This window comes from Heterocephalus glaber, unplaced genomic scaffold, assembly GCF_053883595.1.
Source record: "Heterocephalus glaber isolate CG9 unplaced genomic scaffold, H.glaber_assembly_v1.0 deba00001141, whole genome shotgun sequence".
Classification (NCBI taxonomy): domain Eukaryota; kingdom Metazoa; phylum Chordata; class Mammalia; order Rodentia; family Bathyergidae; genus Heterocephalus; species Heterocephalus glaber.
The window spans coordinates 2196787-2223700 of NW_028258201.1; the positions used below are offsets into that span (position 1 = coordinate 2196787).

The window sequence follows — 26914 nt, forward strand, 5'->3', positions numbered from 1 at the left end:
CGGCGTCTCTGATGGGCTGGGGGCTGTGGGGAAGGGAGCCGGTGGTGGGTGTGGGAGGAGGGGGCTGCTGGTTGGTCCCTGGGCTGGCGAGGGTGGGAGCCAGGCTGGGAGTTTTCCAAACAGTTGCTCTGGGGACCGGGCGGGGGGTCCGGGCCCGGGAGGATGAGTCGCCATCCCTGGCCCAGGCCCAGAATTCTGGCGTCTGGCAGTCGCGGGCAGGTGGGGCGTGGCGCTCATGGGGCGTGAGTTTCGCTGGGCCACAGGGCGGTGACCCGGGTGCGGGCGAGGGCCTAAGGAGGCGGGCGCCCAGACGTACCTGCCTGGTCTCCTGGCACTGCAGGTCCTGGAACCCCATCTGATAACTTTCCCGCCTCTGCCTGGTGACACCTGCTGGGGCGCCCCATCCCCGAGCCCAGGGGCAATGGAGCTGGCTGCTGTGGGGGTCCTGAGGACACCCTGGGCCCACAGCTGGGCTGGGGCAGACTGACCACCTGAGAGGGTCTGGGGGCCAGGGTGGCGGGTGGGCCCCCAGGACACCCAGGAAGGTCCCCTGTCCTGCCCAGGCCTGGAGCTTGCTGTGTGGCCTGTTTTGCGGCCCTGGCCCTGCACCCCGCATTCCGGACTCTGTCTGCCACGGGTTTGGCATGGCTTCCTTGCTACCCTGTGTGGAATTCCCCTCCGGGGCTTGGCTCCCGGCTCCTCTGTCCCCTCCCCTTCTCCGAGGGGCTCAGGTTTGCACTCCTGCTGGGAAGGCAGCCAGCTGTGCACGGGGCATGGACTGGGCAGGGCAGGCGGCAGGGCTCAGGCTGTGGGGGGCAGCGTGTTAGAGCCAGGGACGCCGTGTTGACGTGTCTGCCCCACACGGTGACCCCGCCAGCGCTCCCAGAGGGCCAGGATGGGGCCTGCCCCTGACCATTTCCTCTTCCCCCTCCGAAAGGTCTGTGCATTGCCAAGAGGGGGCCTGCGGGGCTGCCCCAGGCTCCTTCTCAGCTGCACCCCAACACCCGGCAGGGCCCAGTCCAAGGTGCTGGCCAGTTTTTCTCCCCTCCCCAGAGGCCTCCTCTGCCCTCTGTCTGTGCTAGGAGAAGGCAGCTGATCAGATCACTAAGGTCTTCTTTTTGAGACAGGGTCCCACTATGTAGCCCAGGCTGGCCTCAAACTTAGAGCGATCCTCCTGCCTCAGCCTCGAGAGTGCTGAGATCACAGATGTGCACCACCAGGCCCGCCTCCGACTCTACTGTCTTAAGGGGAAATTGTATGCGTTATTCAAGGACCTGAACAGGTTGCTGCTCCTTTCACGCCTTGTCTGATTGGCCACATGCTGGCCTCTCCTGTCTACAATGGGGACAGATTTGGGGACAAAACCCGCAGTGGTACCAGCAGCTGGCACGGTGTGTGCTCTCAGCCTCACTGCTCCTTTGAGGGTGTGACTTGTTTTCCCAGTGCGATTGGAAGTGACCCCGCCTCTCCCTCCTGTAGTTGCCTGGGCAGCTGGTAAAGGGGAGGAGCCTGCTCCGTGTGTTTCCTGCGGGCGGGTGTGTACCAGGCAGCATTCCGGGTGCTGCGGATCCAGCAGGGAATAAAGCGCACATCCTCCCAGGCATGGCATCACACACCTGTTATCCCACCTCCTCAGGAGGACGAGGCAGGAGGATCGCAGGTTCAAGCCCAGCCTGGGCAACTCAGGAAGAGCCTGTCTCAGAAAAATGAAATAAAATGTGGCTCAGCAGCAGAGGGCTTCTCTAGCACGCATGAGACTCTGGGTGCCATGCCCAGCATTGCAGAAAGAAACCAAACCAAACCCAAAACGCACATCCCTGTCCTTGTGGAACTTCAGCCCTGGGGTGGGAGTGAAGGAGAATAAAGTGTCAGTGAAATGCTACAGAGGGGCTGGTGGCGTAGAGCCGGGAGGGGGCGGACCCTGGTGGGCGGGAGGGCAGGGCATGATTTAAAGGGGGAGGGGCACCTGCGGGCGGGGCGGGGGGATCCCACGCATCTGCCCCCACCCCGGGGTCGGGGGGCGGGGACGGGGCTCAGTTTGAGATGCTGTGACCCCGGCACAGCTGTCCCGGGTGCAGGTGGAGGGTGCGGAGAGTGGGGGTGGGAGAGGAAGGGAGACCAGGCTCTCTATCCTGGAAGGCTTTACATTTTATTTGTTTTGTTTCGAGGCAGAGTCTCACCATGAATCTTACCATGTAGTCCAGGCCGGCTGTGCACTCACTGTGTAGCCTACTTTGGGCTCCCACTTAGGATCCTCCTGCCTCAGCCTCCCGGGTGCTGGATAACAGCACACACCACCGTGCACTCGCTGTGCCCCACACTTTGAGGTCCAGCACAGCACTTGCGCTGCACAGCGTGGCTTCACTGTCCAGCCCTGCGATCAGTAATCTTTTCGTGCCTTGGTTTCCCTGCCTGGAAAGTGGACAGAATGCCTTAGATGTGGATTAGACAGCAGCATATGGAAACAGGCGATTCTCCGAGTCCAGGGTCCTGCAGGTCTTTCGGTCCTGACCCTGTCTGTCTGGAGTTCGAGTCAGCTCGCACAGGGGACCCACAAACTGACCCCCTGCGGGCTCTGAATCCTGGATCCCCGTGGGTCCCTCTGGATATCCGGTAACTTGGACAGGAGTCAGGAAAACAATTTGCTTATTAAATCACTGCTTTACCGTAAAAGGGTGCAACTCAGATGAGTCGGAAAGGAGGCCTAGGGTGAGCTGTGGGTGTGGGGCGTGGGACTTCCGTGACTTCCGAGGTCACAACTCTGGAGCGCTCAGACCCCATCCTTAAGAGGGATGGTTGACATCACTCACCCTTCGTGACCACTCAACCTCCTGACCAATCAACCTCGGGGCTCAAAGAGGGGGAGGTGGGCGGGGCCATACTCCCCACCTCTCCGATCATTGGCTCTTGGTCCTGTCTCCTGGCAACAGCCCCGCCCCCAGCTTAGGGGCTTTCTGGAAGTCACTTCATTATTGTAAATTCGAGCGTGGCTGAAAGGGTCTTGATATGAAAAAATTTCATACCTTTTCACTTTTATGGCTCTAGAACTACTTCAGGAACTGGGACAGCAATCCAAATATTACAATAGAAGATGCTCTTATCTCTTGTCACTTAGGAAGTGGTGAGGGCTTTAGAAGCTCTGGCTGAGAACTGAGATGAAACCCAAATATCTGTTTTTTGTGATATCATTGTATCACAGGCCTGTGTTGTGCAGAGATTCTGAGTGGAAAAACGGGTCCTGGCTGCACAGAACTCATGGTGTAGGCACAGCAAGTGTAGGTGTAGGGAGAGAGACCGGGGCATTGGAGAAATGCAAATTAAAACAACACTGAGATTCTACCTCACTCCAGAAAGAATGGGTATTACCAGGAAGTCAACAAATACTGGCAAGGGTGGGGAGGGAATGTAAACTGGTCCAGCTACTATGGAAGTCAGCATGGAGATTCCTCAAAAAACTAAAGATAGAAATTCCATTTGTCCTAGCTATTCCCCTTCTAGGTATCTTCTGAAAGGGTTAAAGACATCATATTACAGTGATATGTGCACACCCATGTTTACAGCAGCACAATTCATAACAACTAAATCTTGGAAGGAGCTTGTATGTCCTTTCACAGATGAATGGGTAAAGAAAATATTTACACACAATGGAGTACTACTCTGTCGTAAAGAAGGATAAACGAGGTATTTGTAAGAAAACAGATGCACCTTGAGACCATAATGTTAAGTGAAGTAAATCAGACACACAAGCTTAACTACAATAAGGTTTCTCTTGTATGAGAAGCCTAATATACAGAGTACATAAAATGCAAAATGAAAGACAATAGGGAGAAAAAACAGAAAAAGTTGTTATAATCCAGCATGGCCAGTGTTCTAAAAATCTACTTTGAGTTAGTATAATTGTTTTATGTGTTTGTATGTTTTTTGGTCTGTTAGTCTGGCTGTTAATCTGTCCTTATGACCATTCATTTGATAAAGACTCAAAAAATAAGCAAATCTGATGTGGCAAAAATGTTAAAAAATTAAAGAAAAACAGAGGTAGAAGGGAAGGGGAAATACAAAGAATTGAGATGTGTTGTGTACACATACCAATTCCCCACAATGAATGTAATCATTAAAATAAAAAAGTTACAAGAAAAAATTAGCCAAAAAAAGGAAAGGAAATGGCCAGGAGCCGAGCTGGGGGACCCGGGGAAGGGATGCAGGGTCGGGGTGGAGGCTGCTACAGCCGGGGAGCTGAGGCAGGCAGGCAGGCAGGCGGGAGGTGCTAGACCAGGTGCTTGGGGCCGGGGCCAGGGTGGGCGTGAGGCGGGTTGCACTCGGGGAACTTGGGACCAATGGGAGGTTGCTTGCAGCTGGAGCAAGGAAACGGAGGCTCTGATAGCGGCTCTTTGGTTTCAGAGAAGTTATTTAACCTTCAGGCTCATTCCTCCTCCGAAGGTTGGTGCTAGTGGCCTGACCAGCCCCTTGCCAGGAAGTTGGCTTGAGGTCAGAGCAGCAGGCAGGAAACGCTAGGTAGCATCGTGGGGCCGTGAGATGAGATGGTGGTGGTCATCTCGTCCTCCGTCCTGACAGTGGAGGGCCTTGAGGGATTCTAAATGCAGGAGCCGGTGGCTGAATGGGTAGATGGGTGAGGGAGCAGGTGGATGGAGGGATGAGGGGTGGAGGGAGGATGGGGGATGCCCTCCAGAGATGCAGGACGAACCTCAGCCTGGGCTGTGATGGGCCAGAGGAGAGGGGCCGGGGCCTGAGCCCGGGGAGGCGGGGTCTGCTGTCCTGGTGAGAGCCACAGACCCAGCCTCCAGTTTGACCTCCTGTGAGCGCCTCTCCCCTCCTGTCTCCAGTCTCTCACTGCTTCTGTTTGTTTATTTTTTAAAATTTTCCTGACCCTCTATTTTTCTGCTCCTCTCTATCCGTCTCCCTAGCTCTCTCTCTCCCTGCTCCCTCCCTGTCTCTCTTTGCCTTTGTCTCTCGGCCCCTTTTCCTCTCTGTGTCCTTTCTGTCGGGCAGCAGGGTCTCAGGACTTGCATCTGCAGTGGTGACCGCCCAGGCAGGGTGGGGACAGACCCCCACTGGACAGCCGAGGCAGCGCTGTCACCCGCTGGCGTCTTTGTGCTCTTCCCATCCCCAGAGACCTGGCCTTTTTCTTTTTTGGTGGTACTGGGGATTGAACCTTCCCACTGAGCTATGTCCTCAGGGCCCCTCCTCTTTTATTTAGAAACAGAGTCTCACTAAGTAGCTAACTTGCCCAGCTGGGCTCTGCCTCGGGCTCCGAGTGCTGGGATTACAGGTGTGCCCCACTGTGCCTGGCAGAGACCTTGCTGGGTGCCAGGAAGGAGGATGACTTGGCGGGGGTGGGGTGTCAGCGATGGAGGGGGTCCCAAGGGCTCTCCCTGTGTCCTGGGGCGGCCGCCCGAGGGAGGAGCACCTGGGGGCTGGGCCTTCTCTCTCGCTGACTGCGCTGCCTTGTCCCCAGGCTGGTGGATGACCGCTGTGTGGTGGAGCCTGCAGCTGGGGACCTGGACAACCCTCCGAAGAAGTTCCGAGGTGAGACCCCCCCATCGGCCAGCGCCCTTGCCAGGCTGGGGGCCTGGGCCTGGTCTGAACCAGCGTCCAGAGAGACGGGGCTCTGCGCCCCAGGCAGCCCCCGCTGGGCTGCGCCACCTTGGCCGGGCTCCCTGTCCTTCCTGGCGGCCGCACCTGCTCCTGGCCAGGATGCTTCTCCCCCAGCTTCCCACCAGCCACAGGGTCCCTCTGTCCGTGGGGGCTCCGTGTCTCCTGTGTCCCCTCCACACCTGTGCACGGTTCCGAGGCCCAGGTGTTAGGTGTGGTCCCCGGCGTGGCTGGGAGGGCAGACATCACGGTAATGCGTGTGGCAGGCAGGGTGCAGCAGGCAGGGACAGGCGGCCTGCACACGGCTCCTCGGGGACTGTGCTGAAGGTCCAGGTGGGGCTGGAGCGAAGCCCACACCCTGGCTGCAGTCTGCTGGGCCTCACAGGCAGACAGGGCCGCCTGCCCAGCTCAGGACCTGCATCTGCCACCCTCGAGGCTCTGAGTGCTGGCGTGGCCTGGAGGGGCAGCAAGGGTCAGATAGGCCGTGCTGGATGTGGTCCTGGGCCTTCCGCATCCTTAGTCTCTCTCCGACCACCACATCTGGCCCACATCTGGCTCTCCCACCTCCCTACGGCCAGGCCACCTGCCTGCTGTTCCCCATGGTTACCAGCCTCGCCCCCCTCCTGCCCCCTCTGCTTCAGTGTCCCTGCCCCACACATCCACACGCTGCCCTCTGGGTGGCCTCAGTCTCCTGGCTTCAGCGGGGCCTCCTGGGCACCTGTGTGAAATCGCACCCGACCCCTTCCCTCTTCCCCACCTGCTGCTGTGTCCCTGGCACTGCACCTTGTGTTTGGATTATTTATTGTTTATACCACTGGGACGCAGCCGTAGCAGGGCAGGGGCTCTGGTCTCTTGCTGAGGGTTTTGTCTGCAGGGTCTGCAGCTTAGTTCTTTCTGAAGAACTTGGGGTGGGGTTGAGGGTCCCCGGGGGCCTCTGCCAGGGCAGGGCCGGGCCTGGGGCTGGCAGGAAGTTGTGCCCAGCCCTGTGGCACAGGCTGGTGGCAGGGAGGTGGGTGTGGCCAATTTGCCCTAGGCTTCCAGGGGACAGTTAGGGGCCGATTTTTGAAAACAAAAAAGCCTCTTAGCAGAACAAATGCTCCTTTGACTCCTGCCTGCCTCCCCCATCTCCTTCCCATGCCCCCTGGCTTTTTCTCCATTTTCCCAAGGCCAGTGTGCAGGGCCCACCCTGGGGTCCCCACAGGGTCCAGGGGCACAGCTGGCAAAGTGAGGGTTCAGACTCCACCCCCTCATCCTTTCTGCCCAGGCCTGGCCTTTGGGGTGTTGGTGAGGCTCCCGGTCTTGCAGCTGGCGACAAGCTGGAGCCTCAGAACTTGGGACAGGGACAGGGCCTCCAACCTCCTCCGCTTGGGACCAAGCCCTGCGGGACTCCCAGATTCCCTGCTCCCACCTCTTTCCTGTTGACACCTGGCCCGGCTGGGGAAGACCCAGCGTGGGTGGTGACGTTGACAGGCATTTTAGAAGCTGGCTGGTGGTCATCAGAGATGGCCCTGTCCTGATAGCCCTGGCAGTTCTGTCCCCACCATTGGGGAGTGAGCCCAGCGCCCTGCCGCTCCCCCGCGCTGCTGACCCTGAGGTCCCCAGGCCGCTAGCAGCTGTGGCTCAGCCCCTCCTCCTCCCGAGGCCTCCCAAGCCCCGGCGCATCCAGGAGGGAGTTCCTCCCAGAGTTGGCACGGCCCAGAGGCCCAGGCTGCGGGGCCCCGGGTGTGGGGCTCCCCGTGCCAGCCTGAGCTCCGCTTTGTGTAGGGTGTGCTGGCTTTCTGTCTCTTCCTGCTCCGGCCGGGCAAGGGGAGGCCCGGTGCGCAGGACTTGGCAGCCCTGACCTCCAGCCCACAGCCAGCCACAGGGACCTGGGACAGGAGTGTCGCGGTCCCTCCCCACTCAGACTGAGGGGCCGGAGCCGCGGGGAGAGGTGGTGGCCTCCCTCCGTTTGCCCAGCCTCCTTCAAGCCCAGGTTCTTTTTGTTTTTATTATTATTAAGACATATTTCCACTCTACACACGAGTAAAGAGATGAGTACTGCGTGCTCCGTGGCCCACTGTTGAGCCCTGTCGAATCCTTTTGCCACATTTAGTTCAGATGTTTTATCTATTTATTATTTATTTATTTATTTAGATGTTTTACTTTTAAAGAAATAACAGCTGTAGCAGGAGCCTCTGCATCTCCCCCTCCCACCAGGTGAAAATGTTCAGAAATTGGTGAACAAGATTCACCCAGGGGCCAGTTCCCATGCGTTGTCTGTCATCTGCTCATAGGGACAGAGCCATGGCCAGTACGAGGCATTTCCCACTTTCTGAACTCTATGTCCAAGGTGGCCTTCTATACACATCTTTCTGCACGTTCTTCATCCTGCCGTGTTTCTGCGATGTATCCAGGGTGATGCAAGTGACTCTAGCTCATCGGTTTAATTGCTTCCCATACCCTGTTGGGTGACCAGGCTGCTGTTGCTGATGGATGCAGCTCACTCCTGGCTGCACGAGCCCCCCGTGGTCCCTCCTCCCGCACCACTCTGGGCCTTGTGCAGCCTGGGAAAATCACCCCAACCCCCAGGAAGGCGCAGCACCCCTCGCTCCACGGGGATACTAGCCGTGACTGGATTTGTTCCACTTAAATTTGTTCCAGCCTGTTAGGTGCAAAACAGCATCTCATTGTGGTTTTTTATTTTAAATTATTTAATTTTTTTGCAGTGCTAGGGATTGAAGTTTATTTTATTAGCAAACTTACTGGAACAGCACAGTAGACAGACAACAGTAAAAACGTGTGTCTGCATGTAGGGCGAGCCAGTTGGAAAAGGATTGTGACTGCATGGAATCTCCTGTAGGATAGAAAAGCTGTAAACACCCTCTAGTTTCGATCAGAAAGAAATCTCCTTGTTCTTAAAAAAAAAATCCACATGCTGGCATTGTCCAGAAAAATGGAGTGGGTTTAGTTATGATGGGTATAAAGTTGAACTGGTGAAATTTGCTCAGTGAAACATTTTGATTTACATTAAATGCTAGCACATCTCTGAATTTGTATTAAAAGTCCATTCACGGCCACTTGGTGCTGGCCTGTAATCCCAGCTACTTGGGAGGCTGAGGCAGGAGGACTGCAAATTTCAGGTCAGTCTGGCCAAGTCAGTCAGACCCTGTCTAAACAAAACAAAACACAACAGAACATTCCGCACAGTGAATGAAAATGTAAAAACTTGTAATACATGATTTCTCTGCTCCTTTTCACTTGTGATCATATGATTAGCTATCTTTTGACACCCAAGGGGAAAAAAAATCTAACTTTAGAACTTCTGATAACAGGAAAAAAATTTTTTTTTTGACCATGAAATGTTTCCAATCATCACAGTGCGTATTAGTTTTCTATTACTGGGATAAAATATCTACCATATACAACTTTTCTTTGAAGGAGGAGGGGTTTATGAGCCCATGGTTGGCTGGTTCCGAGGCAGAAATGGTGTGGCAGAGGGTACAGCAGAGGAAGGCTGTCACGTCACGGAAGGCAGGCAAAGCAGAGCAAGAAGTCTGCCTACCACGTACAACGTAAAGGAGCGAAAGTTCATGTTGGCCCTTGGTTTGGGAGGTTTTGGTCCATGGTAGATTGGCTCCAAGAAATACCATGGTGGGAGGAAAGCTGCTCATGGCAGCCAGGAGCAGAGGATTGTGGAAAGCCCTGGCCACCCGGACACCCCCAGAATGTGCTCTCCTGACCTAGGGCTCTCCAGACAATCAAACTGACAAGATCAGCTATTACATCATGCAGCTTTTTAGTTTTTATTTTTCAGTCCTGGGGATTGAACCCAGGGTGTTGCACAAGCTAGGCAAGTGCTCTGCCACTGAGCCACATCCCAGCCCTTTGTATTTTTATTCTGAGACAGGTTCTCCCTGGTTGCCCAGGCTGGCCTCCAGTTTGCCATCTTCCTGCCTTAGTCTCCCAGGTAGCTGGGATTATAAATGTGCCCCACCACACCTGGCTTCTACAAGGACATTCTTACACATGTGCTCTGCGTGTGCAGCGAGCTATCTGACAGTCTTGTGGTATAACTCCTGTGCTTGGCAGGAGCAGCACATAGATTGGTGTCTCCAAAAGGCCAAGCAGCTGGGCGTGCAGCGCATGCCTCTGGAATCCCAGCACTTGGGAGGCAGAGGCAGGAGGATCACCCTAAATTCGAGGCTAGCCTGGATTACATAGAGAGACCTGTCTCAAACAACAAAACGAAACAACAGGCCAACCAGATAGGCATCACCTGCCCCCTGCAGAGTACCAGTAGAGGCACCGATCTGTTGTGAAATCCTGAGCAACTTCTACAGACTCTGGAAGGGGTGTGGCAGTCAGTTCAGTGGACTTGTGACAGCACCCAGTGGGGAGGAGTGTGGCAGGACTGAGTTCCTTCCCCCTCCAGTAGCGGGCACACTCGCACGTGGGGCTTTGTGGCCATTGCTTCCTGGGCCTTGTACCTTCCTGGGCCCTGGCTGGTTTTCCTTGGTTGGCTTTGTACCAGCCTTGGTATAGACAGCCCCTTACTCATGCTGTTTCCTTTCGTCATCTCATTACCAACCCATTTTACTGGGGAGGTTTGTGGGCTGGGGGTGGAACCCAGGGCCCGGAGCATGCTGGGTAGGTGCTCACCACTGAGCCATGGCCCCCTGCTAGGAGATCTTTATATATTCATATATAGAAGTTCAAACTCTTTGTCATTAGAAGAGTTCATTTTAGTTCTGTATCTTGGGCAACTGTGAAAATAGCATTCTTACACATTCCAAAATTTTAAGCATGTTATTTTGAGACAGGGCCTCACTCTGTAGCCCAGGCTGTCCTCAAACTGGTGGCAGTCCTCCTGCCTCAGCCTCCAGATTGCTGGGATTATAGGTGTGTGCCACCATGCCTGACAAAAAATTACTTATTTTTAATCATGGTAAAATATCTGCAACATAACTTCAAGCTTGTCCTCTTATATCCTCACAAGTGTGCGGTTCAGTGGCCCTGAGCACGTTTTCTTTGTGCAGCCGTCACCGTCATCCACCCAGTGAACTTTTCTCCTTTTTAATACTGAGAATTGAACCCAAGACATTTGCATGGAGCTATATCCCTGGCTCTTCTTGTTTTTTATTTTGAGACAGAGTCTCTCACCAAGTGGTCCAGTTGGAACTTGAACTCATGATCTCCCTGCTTCAGCCTCCTAGAGTGCTGGGATTGCAGGCCCGCACCACACAACTGGCCCCTGACCTTTTCCCATCTGGTGAAACTAGAGCTCTGTACTCACTAGACGACAGCTTCCCATCTGTCCTTCCCTCCCTCCGCCCCTGACATCCGCTGCTGTACTTTCTGTTTCTGTGAACCTGACCTTGTTGGGAACCTTGTGTAAGTGGACTCATGCAGAATTTGTGCTTTTGTGACTGGCTGGTGTCACTTATTTTTTTTTTGGTACCAGGGATCGAACTTGGGTCCTTGCACTTGCGCAGCAGGCGGCGAAACCACTGAGCTAAGTCCCCCCGGCCCTTGGTTGGTGTCACTTAGCTGTGTCCCTGCATCTCATTGCCACAGCAGCGTGGGTTAAAGTCTCGCTCGTGTGGCTGCATAGGCGGGCACGTGGGCTGTTTCCCATCTTGGAATATTCCCACTTTGCACGTGGTCACCTCACACGAGCTGGGAGTCATGCAGGGAGCCACGTATCCCATTGAGGTGTCCACTGCTCGTGTGCTGCGCTGTTGTGCACCCCACAGGCAGTGTGCCCAGAGAAAGCCATCCCCTTGCTTATCGGAGTCCCCTGCAGTGGATCCCGATCTCCTGCTCAGTGTTACAAAGACTTAGAGACAGAATTAAAGTCCGGATGGGGAACTTGGATGACCAGTGCTTGAGCAAGCAGAGGCCTTGAGCAGCCAGAACCGTTGATGTTTATTGGTGACACGATCATTGTGAAGTTGGGGCAAAGGGGTTATGTGAAGGGGCTACGTGTGGTTGCTAGGGATACATTGCTGATGCAGGCAAGGCCTGTAAAAGAGACAAGACATTTCTTGTGTTAGGAACAGAATAGACAATATGCAGGTTGTGGTTAACAAATAACCTTGTCTATTCGTAGAGAAGGTTTTAATTCTGGGAACGGAATTTAGGTAAGTCACTCTGACCTTGGCAGGTAGGCCTTAGCTGGATGCACTTCTATAAATAAGCCAAATGCAGGGTCAGCTCTTTACAGCCTGCTTTAGGCATAATCCACAGGGCGGTCTCCCACACTCACTCCACTGTTTTTTGGTACCAGGGATCGAACTTGGGTCCTTGTGCTTGCGAGGCAGGCGACAGAACCACTGAGCTAAATCCCCGGCTCCACTGTTTGTTTGTTTGTTTGTTTTTCTTTTTTGAGACAAAGGTTCATTACGTAGTCCAGGCTGGCTTTGAATTCACAGCCATCCTCCTGCCTCAGCCTCCTGAGCGCTGGGATTACAGGTGTGTGCTGCCACATCTGGCTTCCACTATTTTTTGATTTACCGAATTCAAAGCATATATTTGTGGCCTTCTAACAGGGATGTGACTTTAGCTTGCTCTTTCTCTGCACCCCCTCGTCCTCCCAAGAGCACCTGTTGCTGTTATAGATTTTCCGTTACCACCTTTATAAACCTGAGTGTTCCAAGTACCCACTTTTAAAAATGCTTCTTCCAAGGAGTGAGGCGGTACAGCATTTGCTTAGCATGTTTGAGGCCCTCAGTTTGATACCCAGTGCCACCAAAAAAAACCCCCCAAAACCAGTCCCCTCCCAGCCCAATATTCCCAGCCTCAGGCCTGCCCTGCCAGGATCTGCACCCAGCCCGGGAGTTGTACCTCTCCAAGTCCCTCCCCCAGTGTGGCTTGGGCCTGTGGCGGTGAGCTTTGGAGTGCTCCCAGCCTTGTTGGTTTCAGGTCAGTGTTGATCGACTTGATGACCAGAGAGGAACCGCTGCCTGCAGCCTCACAAGCCTGTGGCCGACAGCAGGCACACACGGCTCTTCCTCTCGCCCACTCTCTGAGCTTCCCCTTCCCTCCTTTCTGCCTTCGCCCTGCATTGTCGTGAGCAGCGGGTCAGGGCCCCTGCTGGAGTTCTGCCAGGCTGGGACTCGGCAGATCCGTTTAACAGAGCTCCTCTGCCGGGGAGGGGCGGGTCAGCGCCCGGCACTAAGTAAGGGTGGTTGCCGGCTCGTTAATTCTTTCTTCAGCTCTGGCTCTTCTCCTTCACTAAGTCCAGGCAGCTTTCCATTTGGGTTGTCGAAGCTTTTTTACTTCTACAAATTTCCCTCGGTTCCTTTCTAGTCTGCTGTTATCTCACAGTGCCGCTGGTCTCCCTTCGGGCTTCCAGGTCTCCCTGCGGGCTCTGTGTCTGTGACAGGTGTGAAGTCTGTTAGGCGGAGGTCGGCCGGGAGCCCCTCAAGCTGTTTCTCCCCTGCCCACCCAGGCCCTGGGTGCTCAAGTTTGGGGTTTCTTGAGCCAATCAGGGAACCCCTGCTGGGCTCGGAGGCAAACATCGCCCTCCCACCTGGTGCAGCCCCCAAATCAAAGTGTTTTCTGGAATCGCCAGGGACCCTGGACGGCCGCTGGGGTGTTCTCTGGGTGCTTCGCTTCCCTTTGGATGCCTCTGCTGGCCGGGTAATTCCTTGCTGTCTCATCAGTTCTGTTTTTTGGTATCAGAGATCGAACTCAGTACCTCATGCAGGCAGCGGAACCACTGAGCCACATCCCTGGTCCTGTTAGTTCTTTAAGAAGCATTAAAATAATCCACATTTATCAAACCTGGTTGCTTTAGCTGTCCAGCTGGGTCAGTGCAGAACGGATGACCGTGCTTCTCCATCGGCCCCAGAGCCCTCCGTGATCTGGAGGAGGAGGCCGCTTGCTGCTTCATGGCATGGAGATCTCAAGTTTCCTGGGCGGGTCCAGCACGTGGCTCTGCCCCCTCCTCCCCAGTTGGTATCGGGGTCCCTGACGGCCAAGGGAGGGGAGGGGAGGGGAGGGGAGGGGAGGGCAGGGCCCGCCCCCGCCCCCGCCGCCCGCCCCGACCCCCTGCCAGCCACGGTGGGGTGCGGGTCCGGTTCCAAAAGTGCGCATGTGTCCTCCGTACCTCGTCCCGGACTGCGCCCGGGAACCTGAGCCGACCTTCCGGCAGACCCGGTCACGCGGTGGAGCACGGCCACAGGGGGCTGGCCTGACACCTTCGATGTCACACGCAGGACAGGCTAGGGTGAAGTCAAGGAAAGGCAGTTTTAAGGAAGAAACCACCTACTGTAGAAGTGAATGTTGAGGGGCTGGAGTGCAGCTCAGCGGTAGAGCATTCACCTGGTGTCAGGCCCTGGGTTTCCTCCCCAGCACTGACCAAAAAATAAATAACTGAAAGGAGTGAACTTTGGGCACAACTAGAAGGCCGGATGCAGCAGCCGGACACTCGCTGCTGGGTCCCGGTCACGTGCACACGTGTGATGTCATTATAGCTCCCGGCCCACGGCACCCAGTGGGGACAGTTTTCCCTCTGCAGTAGGGCCTGGCTTCCTGGAGCAGGCAGGGGTTACGGAAGCCACGTGGGCAGCATTTGTGCTTCTGGGCATCTCTGGGCCCAGAGCCACGCCCAAGGGTGCCCCCTGCAGGGCTGGGGCAGGAGTCGGCCACAGGCAGGACCATCTTTGTAGTGCAGGGGCCAGCCTCCCTCTCCTGCCCAGTGAGTGCCAGCTGTGATGACAGCTAAAATGTCCCCTCTGTCCTGTTCCCAAAGCCCTCCTGGCATGGTCTGTTGCCTGCTGCTCTGTTGGTGACCACAGATTCTGAGAGGGCAGTGAAGGTTACGGGTGACAGGAGGACCCCAGCTGGGCCTCGAGGGCTCAGCAGGAATGGAAGACAAATTCCCCCCAGCACGTGCCGGGAAGGGGCACCCCTGGGCCTCGTGGGCGGCCCTGGTGCAGTGGCCGATTCCCTGCCTGCGGGGCATTTGACTGCTGACCTTCAGCTGCTCTGGTTTCACCTCTCGTGGGCACTGGGTGGGAAACCAAGTTCTGCTTTGGCTCCCGGGAGCCGGAAGCCAGCTTTGACCACAGGAGGGCAGCGCCTTCTCCTTGCCTGGGCTGTGACTCCTCCTGTGACGGGGAGCTCACCACTCACAGTGCAGCCAGGGCAGCTTTGCCAGCGCCCGGGCCCCCACCTCCTGCACACCTTGGAGCAGGAGTTTGCAACACACGCCTCCTTCCGATACTTAAGACTGGGCCGCCTTTCTGGAGTTGGGGCTTAAGGAAGTGACAGAGTCTTGTCTCCTTGCTGAAATAAGGATTTAAAAGTGAACAAGTTTCTGGAATTTTGATGGTGCTGTCTGTTCAGGAGCTGAGAGGGGTGAATTCCCTCGGGAGAGTCTTGGGGAGCAGAGCCAGGGGCCGCTCACTCATGTGGGGCAGAGGCAGGCGCCGAGGCAGGGTGTGGTTTCTGGGAGCGGAAGCTGCAGCTGACCCTGTGGGGCTGGGAGGGTGGCCTGTCCTCGGAGTGTCCCCTCCAGGGGATGGGAGCTGCCCAGGAGGAGGGGGTGCAGTCCCTGGCATCTGCTGCCAGCCCCTATGGAGGCTGGGCAGGGACAGGGCATGGGGTGTGGCCCCAGGAGCCGGGATCCCCTCGGTATCCCCAGGGGCAGGGGCCACCTCCGAGGCCAGGCCCAGGGCTCTCACACCACAGTGGGGACTGCTGTCGTCCAGCATGACCCAGGAGGCTCACTTGCTCTCTCGGCCCTTGCGGTGGGGCAGGAGCCTTGGGCTGGGCTCTCCGGGGTCCCGAGCCCCTGCTGACCCCCACCACCCCGCAGACTGCCTCTTCAAGGTGTGCCCCATGAACCGCTACTCCGCCCAGAAGCAGTACTGGAAGGCCAAGCAGAGCAAGCAGGACAAAGAGAAGATTGCAGATGTGGTGCTGCTGCAGAAACTGCAGGTGTGTGGGCGCATGCCAGTGGGCCCCGTGGCTGAGCCGAGCGGCTTCAGAGCCCCAGTGAGGCCAGCGTGGTGGTGCACCCCCAGAATCCCAACACTGGGAGGCCGAGGGAGGAGGACTGCTGTGAGATCGAGGCCAGCCTCAGAGACCCTGTCTCTCAGCCAGACCCTGTCTCAGCAAAACAAAACAGAACAAAAACAAAACAGCAACAAAACCCCAGTGCTACAGACTGTTGTGAGTGAGGGGAGGTGGAGAGAAAAGCGCCCTCCTCTTACCCAGGCATGAACATAGACTCTTTGGTGCTAACTAGAGAGTGCCCTTTCCTTGGGGCCGCCCAGCCCCATGCCATGGCACACAGTTGCCTAGTGGGACCTGGCACCACAGGACCGTGAACAGCGTGGACAGCTGCACATGGACTAGCAGTGGCTCCTGGGAACCCATTTTGAGAACCGTGGGTCTACTCTTAGCCCTTAGTTGTTTCGTTTTGTTTTTAGAATAGGAAGAATTTATTGAGGGAAAGATAGCTTCTGTCTAAGAGAGACTGGAGGGGGACCAGACAGTGGGTTGCCCCGCCCCTTAGTTTATAGCGCTGGAGCCTGAGGCCCTCGGACAGGGCCCTGTCCACGGTCCTTCCGTGGGTCTAGAAGGGCTTCAGAAGACGCCCCTCATGGGGGGCCGGGTGTCTCCCCGGGGCTGCGGCCTGGCACGTGCGGCCCCGCGGGAGCCGCTTCCGACCCCCCCCCCCCCCGTTTGTCCAGCACGCAGCGCAGATGGAGCGGAAGCAGAACGACACGGAGAACAAGAAGGCTCACGGGGACGTGGTGAAGTACGGTGGCGTGATCCAGGTGCGGTGCCCTGCCAGGCCAGGCGGGTCAGGGCCTGTGTGCGCATGCGCGAGTGCGTGTCCCCAGTGGGTGGCCCGCCGGCCCGGACTGTGCCTCTTGCGCAGTGTGTGGCCCGAGCAGCTGCGCCAGCGGGAGTGCTTTGTGCTTGGCTTCCAAATATCGGCTCTGCCTGACCTTGGTGGTGTGACCTCGGGCAAGTTACCCTCTTGTGGCTCAGTTTTCCCGTCTGTAATAACAGCATGGCTCGAGCTGGTGGGGCTCCCTGCGTGGACGCAGCGTGTCTGACTACGGGAGCGTCCCGGGCCCTCGGTGTCCCTCCCCGAGCTGGCCCTGGTGACCTCCACCTGCCCCCCAGCTCCTGCACATGAAGAGCAACAAGTACCTGACGGTGAACAAGCGACTCCCTGCGCTGCTGGAGAAAAACGCCATGCGGGTGACGCTGGATGCCACGGGCAACGAGGGCTCCTGGCTCTTCATCCAGCCCTTCTGGAAGCTGCGGAGCAACGGGGACAACGTGCGCGGGCCGGGCCGGGCCGGGCGGGCAGGGCGGAGGGAGGCGCATGTCACACCCCGAGGGCTTCCAGGGCCTGGATGAGGTCGGGTCCTAGAAGGGCAGACAGCCCGGGCACGGTGGCCCATGCCTGAAATCCTGGCCACACGGGAGGCTGAGGCGGGAGGACTGCACTGGGCATAGCCCGGGCAATGTGGGGAGACCCTGTCTCAAAATAAACTAAGAAAGCCTGTGGATGTAGCTCAGTGGAAGGCACTTGCCTGGGACCTGCGAGGCCCTCGGTTCGATTCCCAGTACTGCAGATACAAAAAGAGGAGGGCAGACGGACACCAGAGGGCCCTGGGGGGGACAGGTCGCACCTTGTCTTCCCACCCTCACCCTGCTCTCCTGTCCCCAAAGGTGGTCGTGGGGGACAAGGTGATCCTGAACCCTGTCAATGCAGGGCAGCCTCTGCACGCCAGCAACTATGAGCTCAGTGACAACGCAGGCTGCAAGGAGGTGAGGGGCAGGGGCCGTGTGCCCCCCAGCCCCCCATGGCGGCCCCCGGTGCTCCCCACCCCACCTACGGGCCTGCACCCGGGGGCCCATGCCCAGCCTTATGCACGCTGCCCCCTGCAGGTCAACTCTGTGAACTGCAACACCAGCTGGAAGATCAACCTGTTCATGCAGTTCTGCGACCACCTGGAGGAGGTGTTGAAGGGGGTAAGGAGGAGAGGACCCTCCCCACTGGCCAGCCCTCCCACAGTCTCGCCCCCTCCCGCCTCCTCCGCACGGCCGCCCCTTCCCTGTGCCTTGGCTCGGCGCCCTCAGGGCTCCCTCTGCCCCCTGAAGGGCAGCCTTGTGCCCCAGCTGATGGCGCTGTCCTGCTCTCTGGCCACAGCCCCCTCTCCATGCCCTCTCTTCCCTGGCTGGCCTCGGTTTCCCCTCTCGCTGGCACTGTCAGTGGACGGGGTCCCCATCCTCCGCCTCAGGGTGGCCCAGATCCTTTGAGCACCAGCTTCCCCAGAGCCCTGAGGCTGCGCAGTGTCTACACCTGTCAGAGGCCAGCTCACCCCCTCCTGGGAGCCCCCCCTGTGCCACCCCGAGTGGCTGCCCCCACTGCCCCAGCAGACACCCTGGGCACCCAGTCTGTGTGGGCATCCATGTGTCCACTCCACGGGAGCTCCCGGATGCGGGTGTCTGGGGCCATGTTCGGGCGGGGGAGGCAGACAGTGTCGCTGGAGGGCACCTGGGAGCGGCAGGCCTGCATCCTGGGGGAAGCGTGGCAGGGAGGTCAGGGCATCGGCCCAAACCCAGGCAGGGGGTCACGTCCCCCGCCACCAGCCGTGTGGTCCCTCCCTTCTCTGTGCCGGGTTTCCTGCCCATGAGACCAGGTGGTCGAGCACTGGCGGGGACCCAGTGTTGGTGGTCGAGGGGGTGAGGTGCCGGCATGTGGGAAGGCAGGTGCTTCCTCGAGGCTTCCGCCAGGACCTGGGGCAGCCCCTACAGAGGGGCAGCGGAGCTCAGGGGTGTTAGGGACTCACCCGAGGTCCACCCAGCATGGGAAAACAGAGCCGGCCCCAGACTCGGCCTCGGTGACTGCTGAGGCCATGGACTGGCCAGCGCTCTGTGGCTCCAGGGAGCCAAAGAAATAGCATGAAAGGGCCTGGGGAGGGGCAGTGTGGCCTGGGGACAGTGAGGAGGTGCGCTCCTGCCTGGGCGCGACCCTCAGAAGCGACGCAGGGTCCTGCAGGTACGGTAGGGAGGGGTAGGTTTGAACACGTGGGGGCCAGGAAGGCTCTGGGTTCAGGTCTAGGACGAGGGCTGAGGCAGTGCCTGGCTGCACTGCCAGGCTCTGGCTGGGGCCCAGCTGGGATCTCCCTGTGTGCCTGCCCTGGGAGAAGCAGGCGGGGCCCTGCTAGCCGGGTGTGGTGGTGCCTGTCTGTAATCCCAGCAGTCAGGCTGAGGCGGGAGGATTGCCACGAGTTCCAGGCCAGCCTGGGCTACGTAGTGAGACCCGGTCTCAAACAACAACCAAAAACCCAGAGGCCCTGCTGGCCACCTGTGCCTGGGGGAGGCCCGGGCCCCGGGGAGCCTCGAGTTTGTCCCACGCCTGCCCTTGCCACAGGGCGACGTGGTGCGGCTGTTCCACGCGGAGCAGGAGAAGTTCCTGACGTGTGATGAGTACAAGGGCAAGCTGCAGGTGTTCCTGCGCACCACGCTGCGCCAGTCGGCCACCTCGGCCACCAGCTCCAACGCCCTCTGGGAGGTGGAGGTCAGAGGCCGCCCCGCACCCCGGGGGCCCGCCAGGACCTGGGAGGGTTGGCACCCAGCACCCAGCTCCCCACCATCTTGCCCACCCTGTTCCCCAGGTGGTCCACCATGACCCCTGCCGTGGAGGTGCTGGCCACTGGAACGGCCTGTACCGCTTCAAACACCTGGCCACGGGCAACTACCTGGCTGCAGAGGTGAGCGAGAGGCAGAGGGAATCCTGGGAGGTCAGCCATGTGCCAGGAGGTCATGCAGGGGCCGTGTGCACAGCCCTTCACAGGGCACATGTGGGCACCTGAGCCTGGGCCCTGGCATGGCTGCAGTTCTGTGCATATTTAGCAGCTATCAGAACAGAAATGTGCAACTGTGAGCCCAGTGTGCACCTGCCCTGGGCTGGCGGCACTTCTAGGCAGAAGTGCCAGTCTAGCTGGGCATGGTGATACATGCCACCCATATTTGGCACTTGGGGAGGCTGAGGCAGGAGGAATGCAAGTTTGAGCCCATGTGGGGGTTCCAGGAGAGGGCCATAAATGGCCCCCATTTGTGGCTCTCCATGGGTGGGCTTGGGAGCAAGGGTGGGTGCCCGGGGAGGGCAGAGCCCCAGGGCCCTCCTAGGGTGACCTTGGTGTCCAGTGGCCCCCTTGTGTGCATGCAGGAAAACCCCAGCTACAAAGGTGACGCCCCAGACCCCAAGGCAGCAGGAGCGGTGAGGACCACAGGCCTCCTGGGGGGCGCCGGGGTGGGGCGGCAGGTCCTGGGGGTGAGCTGGAGGGGGAAGGCCTGGGACAGGAGGGGCTGCTGCCTGATCTGGGGTCCTCACCCCGGGGGCCCAGGGCCGAGCGGGTCGCAGGAACGCCGGGGAGAAGATCAAGTACCGCCTGGTGGCCGTGCCCCACGGCAGTGACATCGCCTCTCTGTTTGAGCTGGACCCCACCACCCTGCAGAAGACTGACTCCCTCGTGCCAAGGTGGGTGTGCGCCAGGAGCCGGGGTCTGGGACCCTTCAGGTGCTCCTTTCCTCTGCCCTGAGGTCCTCTGGCTCTGGGGTCAGCTCAGATCTGCGGGCAGCTGGCTGCACCACCTGCCTGCCTGCCTGTGGCTGGGCCTGGCTTCTGCACGGCTCCATGCTATCCTGTGCTCATCATTACCTTTTAAAAAAGCCTCCTGTCATGGCAGGTTCAAGCCCAGCCTGGGCAACTTAGCCCCTATCGAAAAATAAAAAAGCAACATTCTGGCGATGTGGCCCAGTGGTAGAGTGCCCCCCAGGTAGGTGCCTGCCTTGCCACACTGGGTGACCAGGCACAGGCTGTCTGACGGTTTGTGCAGGGCCCAGCAGCCTGGGGAGCCCGAACGTGGCCTGGGAGCCTGGGCTCCTCGACCTGAAGAGCCTGCGTGTGTCCATCCAGTCCAGCTGCATGACCTCGGGGAGCGGCTCAGTCACCCTGCCTCTGTCTTCTCATCCGTGAAGTGGGGATATCCGGTCCACCCACCCACAGGGCCGCAGGGATCGTTAACTGACTAAGCAGACCCATAGCCCCTCACCTGAAAGCCTTGGGGCCAGATGCATTTTGAGATTCAGGTGGTCTTTCATCTCAGAAAGACGATCCTGTAGTTGAGCATGGTGGTGTAGGCCTGCAATCCCAGCACTTTGGGGAGGCTGAGGCAGGATGATCGAAACTTCAAGCCCAGTCTGGGCAATTTAGCAACTTAGTGAGATTTTTCCCTCAAGATTAAAAATAATAATAATAAAAAGGGCTAGAGATGTAGCTTAATGCGAAGGCCTGGGTTTAACCCCCAGTATGGCAAAAAAAAAAAAAAGATGAACTTGGGTTTTGTAATCAGAGACGATTTCTGTGACCCGCATGTGTCTCTACTTTAAATGAGATAAAGCCTCAGCAGCCTTGCTCTGTGTGTGAATTCTGGCCCTGGGTTCAGGGACAGGCTCCGACTTGCTCCTCTGGGCCTGGCTGCAGGCTTCCCAGGCAGTGCTGGTGGCCCTGCCCCAGGGCTGTCAGTTGGTGTGGGGAGTCTGAGCACCCACCCGCCTACAGGAACTCCTATGTGCGGCTGCGGCACCTGTGCACCAACACGTGGATCCAGAGCACCAACGTGCCCATAGACGCAGACGAGGAGCGGCCCATCCGCCTCATGGTGAGGCTGCCTGCCAGCAGGGCGGGGCGGAGCCGGGAGGGCGGGTGGGGCGGAGCCGGGTGGGCGGGTGGGGCGGAGCCCGGAGGGTGGGCGGGGCTGGCTTCCTGGCTGCCCTGCTGACCGCTGTCCTTGCAGCTGGGCACCTGCCCCACCAAGGAGGACAAGGAGGCCTTTGCCATCGTGTCCGTGCCCGTGTCCGAGATCCGCGACCTGGACTTTGCCAATGACGCCAGCTCCATGCTGGCCAGCGCCGTGGAGAAACTCAACGAGGGCTTCATCAGCCAGAACGACCGCAGGTGGGCGCAGGGCTGAGGAGGATTTCCACGGATCTTGCCCTCCCGGGGTCACGGAGAAGAAGCCAGGCAGCGGGGCTGGAGCAGGCGAGACAGAGGTGGGGCCTGGCCTCCTCCCAGAGTTGGGATCCTGCTCGCTGCCCATGTCCTCCCAGAACGCTGATGGAGCCATTGCTGGGACGGAGGCTCAGAGGGGTCAAGAGACCTCCCCAGAGCCACACAGCTGGGAAGTGGCAGTCAGGTTGCAATGCAGAGCCATTTGCACCAGGCTCCCCACCTCGGGGACTCGAGTCCAGGGTGGAGGGGAGTGTGGCTGTGCAGAGAGAGCGGTTTGGGGTAGTGCTGGGGTCAGGAGCTGAGGGTCTGTGGTGGGCTCTGTGCTTGGCAGTAGGGTGGTGAGTGACTTTCTGACACCATGCTGTCTGTCCCTATGCCCAGGTTCGTCATCCAGCTGCTGGAGGACCTGGTGTTCTTTGTTAGTGACGTCCCCAACAATGGGCAGAACGTCCTGGATATCATGGTTGCCAAGCCCAACCGCGAGAGGCAGAAGCTGATGAGGGAACAGAACATCCTCAAGCAGGTGCCGGGTGGTGGGGGCTGGACGCCCACTGGGCCCGCGAGGCTCTCCCGCCCCCCTGTGCATTCTTACCGCCCCCTGGTGAAGCGAGGGACTCAGGCCAGACCGCAGCTCAGGGTGAGCCGTGGCCTGGGGTGTGAGGCCTGGGCTCGACCCTGAACTGCAGAAAGAGGAAGAAAGAAGAGCATCTGTGGGCCACGGAGGCTGGAGGTGCCCTGAGCACACAGCTGGGAAGCTGCGGGGCCCGGATTTGAACTCAAGATGTTGGGTCCAAAACTTGTGCTTAAAAAAATTATGCGTTATGTATTTTTTCCTTTTTGTGTGTGTACTAGGGATTGAACCCAGGGCCTTCCCACTGAGCTGTATCCCCAGCCTTTTTTTTGAGACAAGATCTCACTAAGTCACTAAGTTGTCCAGCCTGGGTTTGAACTTGCCACCCTCCTGCCTCAGCCTCCCAGAGTGCTAGGATTACAGGCGTATAGTACGACTGGCTTCTACTTAAAAAATTTTTTTCCTTTCTAAATTCCTTATTATGAGAATTTTGAAATACTGAGAAGTATTAAAAGAATGGATCAGTGACCGTGGTGTATTTACCACCTGAGCTCACTTGTTACAGTTTTCAGTCCTGCCTTTATGTCGCCCTGTGTTTTGCATCCCCTCTCATCCACGCATTGCAGAAGGGGCTGCTCCACACTGTGACATTTCGCTGGGCTTCCATCCTACCGACCTTTATCACACCTGAGCGAATGAGCAGTAACACCCACCGTGTCCAGCGTCTCCTGTTCTCCGAGTGTCTTTTTGATGCTGATATCGATTTAACCAGCTTCCAACTAAGGCTTTTTCATCCTCTTTGGCTGCTCTGTCTTTCATTTCTGTTCAAGAGCAGATTTTCATTCTGATCAACCTGAACTTGTGACATTTCTGTACTGTACCCACTTTCTCCTTGGTGAGGAGGGTGGGGTCCTGGCCAGGAGCTGGGGGTGCAGGTGAACCCAAGGGTGAGGGCCCTGCTGAGAATGGGCTCAGGCTTCGAGTCCGGTGGCTTAGGGGGGTTGGCCGGGGCTCAGGGTCCCCGGGGTGATGAGGGCCTGCGGGCAGCTACAGGAGACCCCTCATTTTGTCCCCAGATCTTCGGCATCCTGAAGGCCCCTTTCCGAGACAAGGGCGGCGAGGGCCCCCTCGTGCGGCTGGAGGAGCTGTCGGACCAGAAGAACGCCCCCTACCAGCACATGTTCCGCCTCTGCTACCGTGTGTTGAGGCACTCGCAGGACGACTACCGCAAGAACCAGGTGGGGCCCGCCTTCACACGGCCCCCCAGGCATGCACTGAGTGGGTGCTGGGGCCCTAGGGCGCCCGGCAGCGGGGCTGGCTTCACGTGTGCCGCCCGGCAGGGGCTCACCAGTGCCCCACCCTGGGCTTGATGCTCTGCTGGGGCCGTCTTGAGATTCTCCTTTTTTATTTACTTGTTTGCTGTCCTGGGGATTGAATCTGCATGGAGCCCTTTCTTAGTTTTTATTTTGAGACAGAGTCTCACTAAGTCACCACCCCTGGCTTTAAAGTTCTTCATTTTTCAACAGAATTTCTACTGCTTTATTTGCGCTGGGCCCACGCATCATGCAGTTGGCTCTGCCAGGCAGACAGCGTCCTCGGGCCTGAGACTCCACTCTGGGAGGCGGCCGACCAGGAGCTAGATCACCAAAAGCTGCTGTCCTCCTGGGCCCCTCCCTGTCCCACACCTGCACCTTTCCAGGGTGTGGGTCCCCTGCCTGTGCTGCGTCCCCATCTCGGGGGTGGGGCAGTGTTCCTGAGCAGAGCTGGTGCGCTGAGTCTGCTTTTGTCGAGACAGGCTCTCACTGTGGAGCCCAGGCTGGCCTCGAACTCACAGCGATCCTCCTGCCTCGGCCTCCCGAGTTCGGGATACAGGCGTGTGCCACCACGCCCGGCTGGACCCTGTGTCTTGCCCGTGGCCCCTGTGACCCCAGCCATCTGCCCCCCAGGAGCACATTGCCAAGCAGTTCGGGATGATGCAGTCGCAGATTGGCTACGACATCCTGGCCGAGGACACCATCACTGCCTTGCTGCACAACAACCGCAAGCTGCTGGAGAAGCACATCACCAAGACCGAGGTGGAGACCTTCGTGAGCCTCGTGCGCAAGAACCGGGAGCCCAGGTGCCGCCCGCCCTGCCTGAGACCACTCTCTCCACCTCCTGCAATGGGGGTCAGTCAGCCCCTCTCAGGGACCTTCCTGGATCTGGCCCAATCTAGCAGGAGCCCCACATCCTTCCCTGGCGATGGTCACCGCAACACTGAGCCAGGATGTGTTTGGTGTTTGTGCTTCTCCACCCAGGCCTCCTGGGAGCCCAGCGCGCCTGGGGAGGGAGCAGGAGCAGAAGCAGTCGGCTGCTCTGCCTGGCTCTGAGCCGCTCCGCCCGCTGCCGCCCCCCCAGGTTCCTGGACTACCTCTCGGACCTGTGTGTGTCCAACCACATCGCCATCCCCGTCACCCAGGAGCTCATCTGCAAGTGTGTACTGGACCCCAAGAACAGCGACATCCTCATCCAGACCGAGTGAGGGCTCGGGGTGCCGGGCAGGCCCTGGGGGGCAGGCAGGGCCCAGAACCAGGTGTCCCACCGGTGAGCAGAGCACCCCATGGCGCCTTCATCCACAGGCTGCGGCCGGTGAAGGAGATGGCCCAGTCCCACGAGTACCTGAGCATCGAGTACTCAGAGGAGGAGGTGTGGCTCACGTGGACCGACAAGAACAACGAGCATCATGAGAAGAGCGTGCGGCAGCTGGCCCAGGAGGCTCGGGCAGGCAATGCCCACGACGAGAACGTGCTGAGCTACTACAGGTGCTGGGGAGGGAGGGTCACAGTGAGGTGGGGTCGGCCAGGCGCCCCGAGGCCAGGCTTAGCACCGGCCTGGCTTCAGAGAAACCGGACCTCAGGCTTTGGACCTCAGCCTCTGGGAGGATTGCAAGTTCAAGCCCAGGCTGGGCAGCTTAGCAACTTAGTGAGACCCTGTCTCAAAATTAGAAAGAGGAGAGAGTTGGGAGATGCAGCTCAGTGTAAAGGCTCTGGGTCCAGGCCCAGTACCGCACACGCGTACGCACCCAGAGAAACCTGATTTGATACCGGATATCCGGTGGCCCCTCTAACCGCCCACCACATAGCAGGCTCTGCTCTGCTCCCACCTGACCCCTCATTCACGCCTCCTGCTGTCCCCCTCCTCGTAAGCCGGGGAAACAGAAGCAGCGCGGTCAGGGAGCCTGAGGTGAGCTGCGTTCCCACCCAGGCTGTCGGGCAGCAGAGCCCACTGAGTGACAGGGTCCCGAGGAGGTCAGAGTGTGACGTTGCCCGGGCAGAGCTGTCTCCCGGTCCCCATCCCATCTCCCCGTGCAGGCCGCACACCCACTCCCGGGCCACCCCTTTCCGCACGGACCTGTCCTGGCCGGGCTGAGTTTTGAGCCAGAAGGGCACAGTGGAACCTACTCATCCGCACCGTGTGGCGCCCTCCCACCTCTGCATCGCTGCTTCCTGCTGCAGCGGCCAGTGCGCAGTCTCAGCCAAGTCTCTGCTGCTTTTTTCTTGCAATACTGGGGATTGAATCCAGGGCCTTCACTGAGCCACATCTCCACTCTTAAAAAGTTTTTTACTGGGTCGGGGATTTCCCTCAGTGGTTCTGCTGCCAGCCTCGGAAGTGCAAGGTCTGGAGTTTGAGCCCTGGTACCAAAAAATTTTTTTTAACTTTGAGACAGGGCCTTGCCAGGTTGCCAGGTTGCCCAGGGTGGGCTTGAACTTGCAATGCTCCTGCTTCAGTCTCCCAGACCCTTGGCTGCTTAGTGACCCTGGGCCCTCACCAAGCCCAGGCCCAAGTGCTGGCTGCCCCTGCAGCTTTGGCTGCTGGCTCCTCACCTCCCCACCCCGCAGGTACCAGTTGAAGCTCTTCGCCCGCATGTGCCTGGACCGCCAGTACCTGGCCATTGACGAGATCTCCCAGCAGTTGGGCGTGGACCTCATCTTCCTGTGCATGGCGGATGAGATGCTGCCCTTCGACCTGCGCGCCTCCTTCTGCCACCTGATGCTGCACGTGCACGTGGACCGCGACCCCCAGGAGCTGGTCACGCCTGTCAAGTTCGCCCGCCTCTGGACCGAGGTCCCCACGGCCATCACCATCAAGGAGTGAGTGGGCGGCCGGGGGATGGGAGGGACTTGCAAGGCGGGGTGGCCGGCAGCACCCCCAGGCCTCCTCCTCCTTGCCCCAGCTATGACTCCAACCTCAACGCCTCCCGAGACGACAAGAAGAACAAGTTCGCCAGCACCATGGAGTTCGTGGAGGACTACCTCAACAACGTGGTCAGCGAGGCTGTGCCCTTCGCCAACGAGGAGAAGAACATGCTCACCTATGAGGTGGGGGGTCGCCAGGCTCCGGCTCCCACTTTCCTCCGGGCCCCCAGCCAGCATGCCCCCAGCTGTAGCCTTGTTTTCTTTCTTGATTGTTGTGGCACGGGAGATCGAACCTCAGAGCCTTTGCCCTGAGCTGCATCCCCAGCCCTTCTTGGACTTCTCCCTCTGAGAGTCTCAATAAGTTCCCCAGAGTGGGCCTGAACTTGCCGTCCCTTTGCCCCACCTCCCGATGGTGGATTACAGGGTCTGGGAGTGCTGTGGGCCTCTGCCTGGGAGAGGGCAGCACCTTGTCGCGGCCCCGCCCACCATGAAGCGCTGCCCACAGACCCGCCCACTCAGCCAACCACG

The 26914-nt window shown here is 58.5% G+C and overlaps 1 protein-coding gene across 4 annotated transcripts in view; it reads left to right on the forward strand.

Moving 5' to 3' along the window:
- Itpr3 (inositol 1,4,5-trisphosphate receptor type 3) overlaps positions 1-26914 on the forward strand; it is a 52913-nt gene that overhangs the window by 7235 nt on the left and 18764 nt on the right. For 3 of the 4 annotated variants that reach the window (XR_002395734.2, XR_002395733.2, XM_013072832.3), the window contains exons 2-20: positions 5474-5544; positions 15413-15534; positions 16293-16379; positions 16735-16893; positions 17290-17388; positions 17509-17592; positions 18998-19144; positions 19242-19337; positions 19796-19846; positions 19974-20107; positions 21191-21290; positions 21426-21586; positions 22022-22163; positions 23288-23449; positions 24158-24330; positions 24609-24728; positions 24830-25012; positions 26090-26341; positions 26425-26569. Coding sequence is in view for 2 of the 4 variants with exons in the window: in XM_013072832.3 (XP_012928286.2) it covers positions 5474-5544; positions 15413-15534; positions 16293-16379; positions 16735-16893; positions 17290-17388; positions 17509-17592; positions 18998-19144; positions 19242-19337; positions 19796-19846; positions 19974-20107; positions 21191-21290; positions 21426-21586; positions 22022-22163; positions 23288-23449; positions 24158-24330; positions 24609-24728; positions 24830-25012; positions 26090-26341; positions 26425-26569 (2488 nt within the window). In the remaining 2 variants the exon portion in view is untranslated. Of the gene's footprint in view, positions 1-5473; positions 5545-15412; positions 15535-16292; positions 16380-16734; positions 16894-17289; positions 17389-17508; positions 17593-18997; positions 19145-19241; positions 19338-19773; positions 19847-19973; positions 20108-21190; positions 21291-21425; positions 21587-22021; positions 22164-23287; positions 23450-24157; positions 24331-24608; positions 24729-24829; positions 25013-26089; positions 26342-26424; positions 26570-26914 lie in introns of those variants that run through there. The other variant, XM_087210479.1, reaches the window with a different exon arrangement.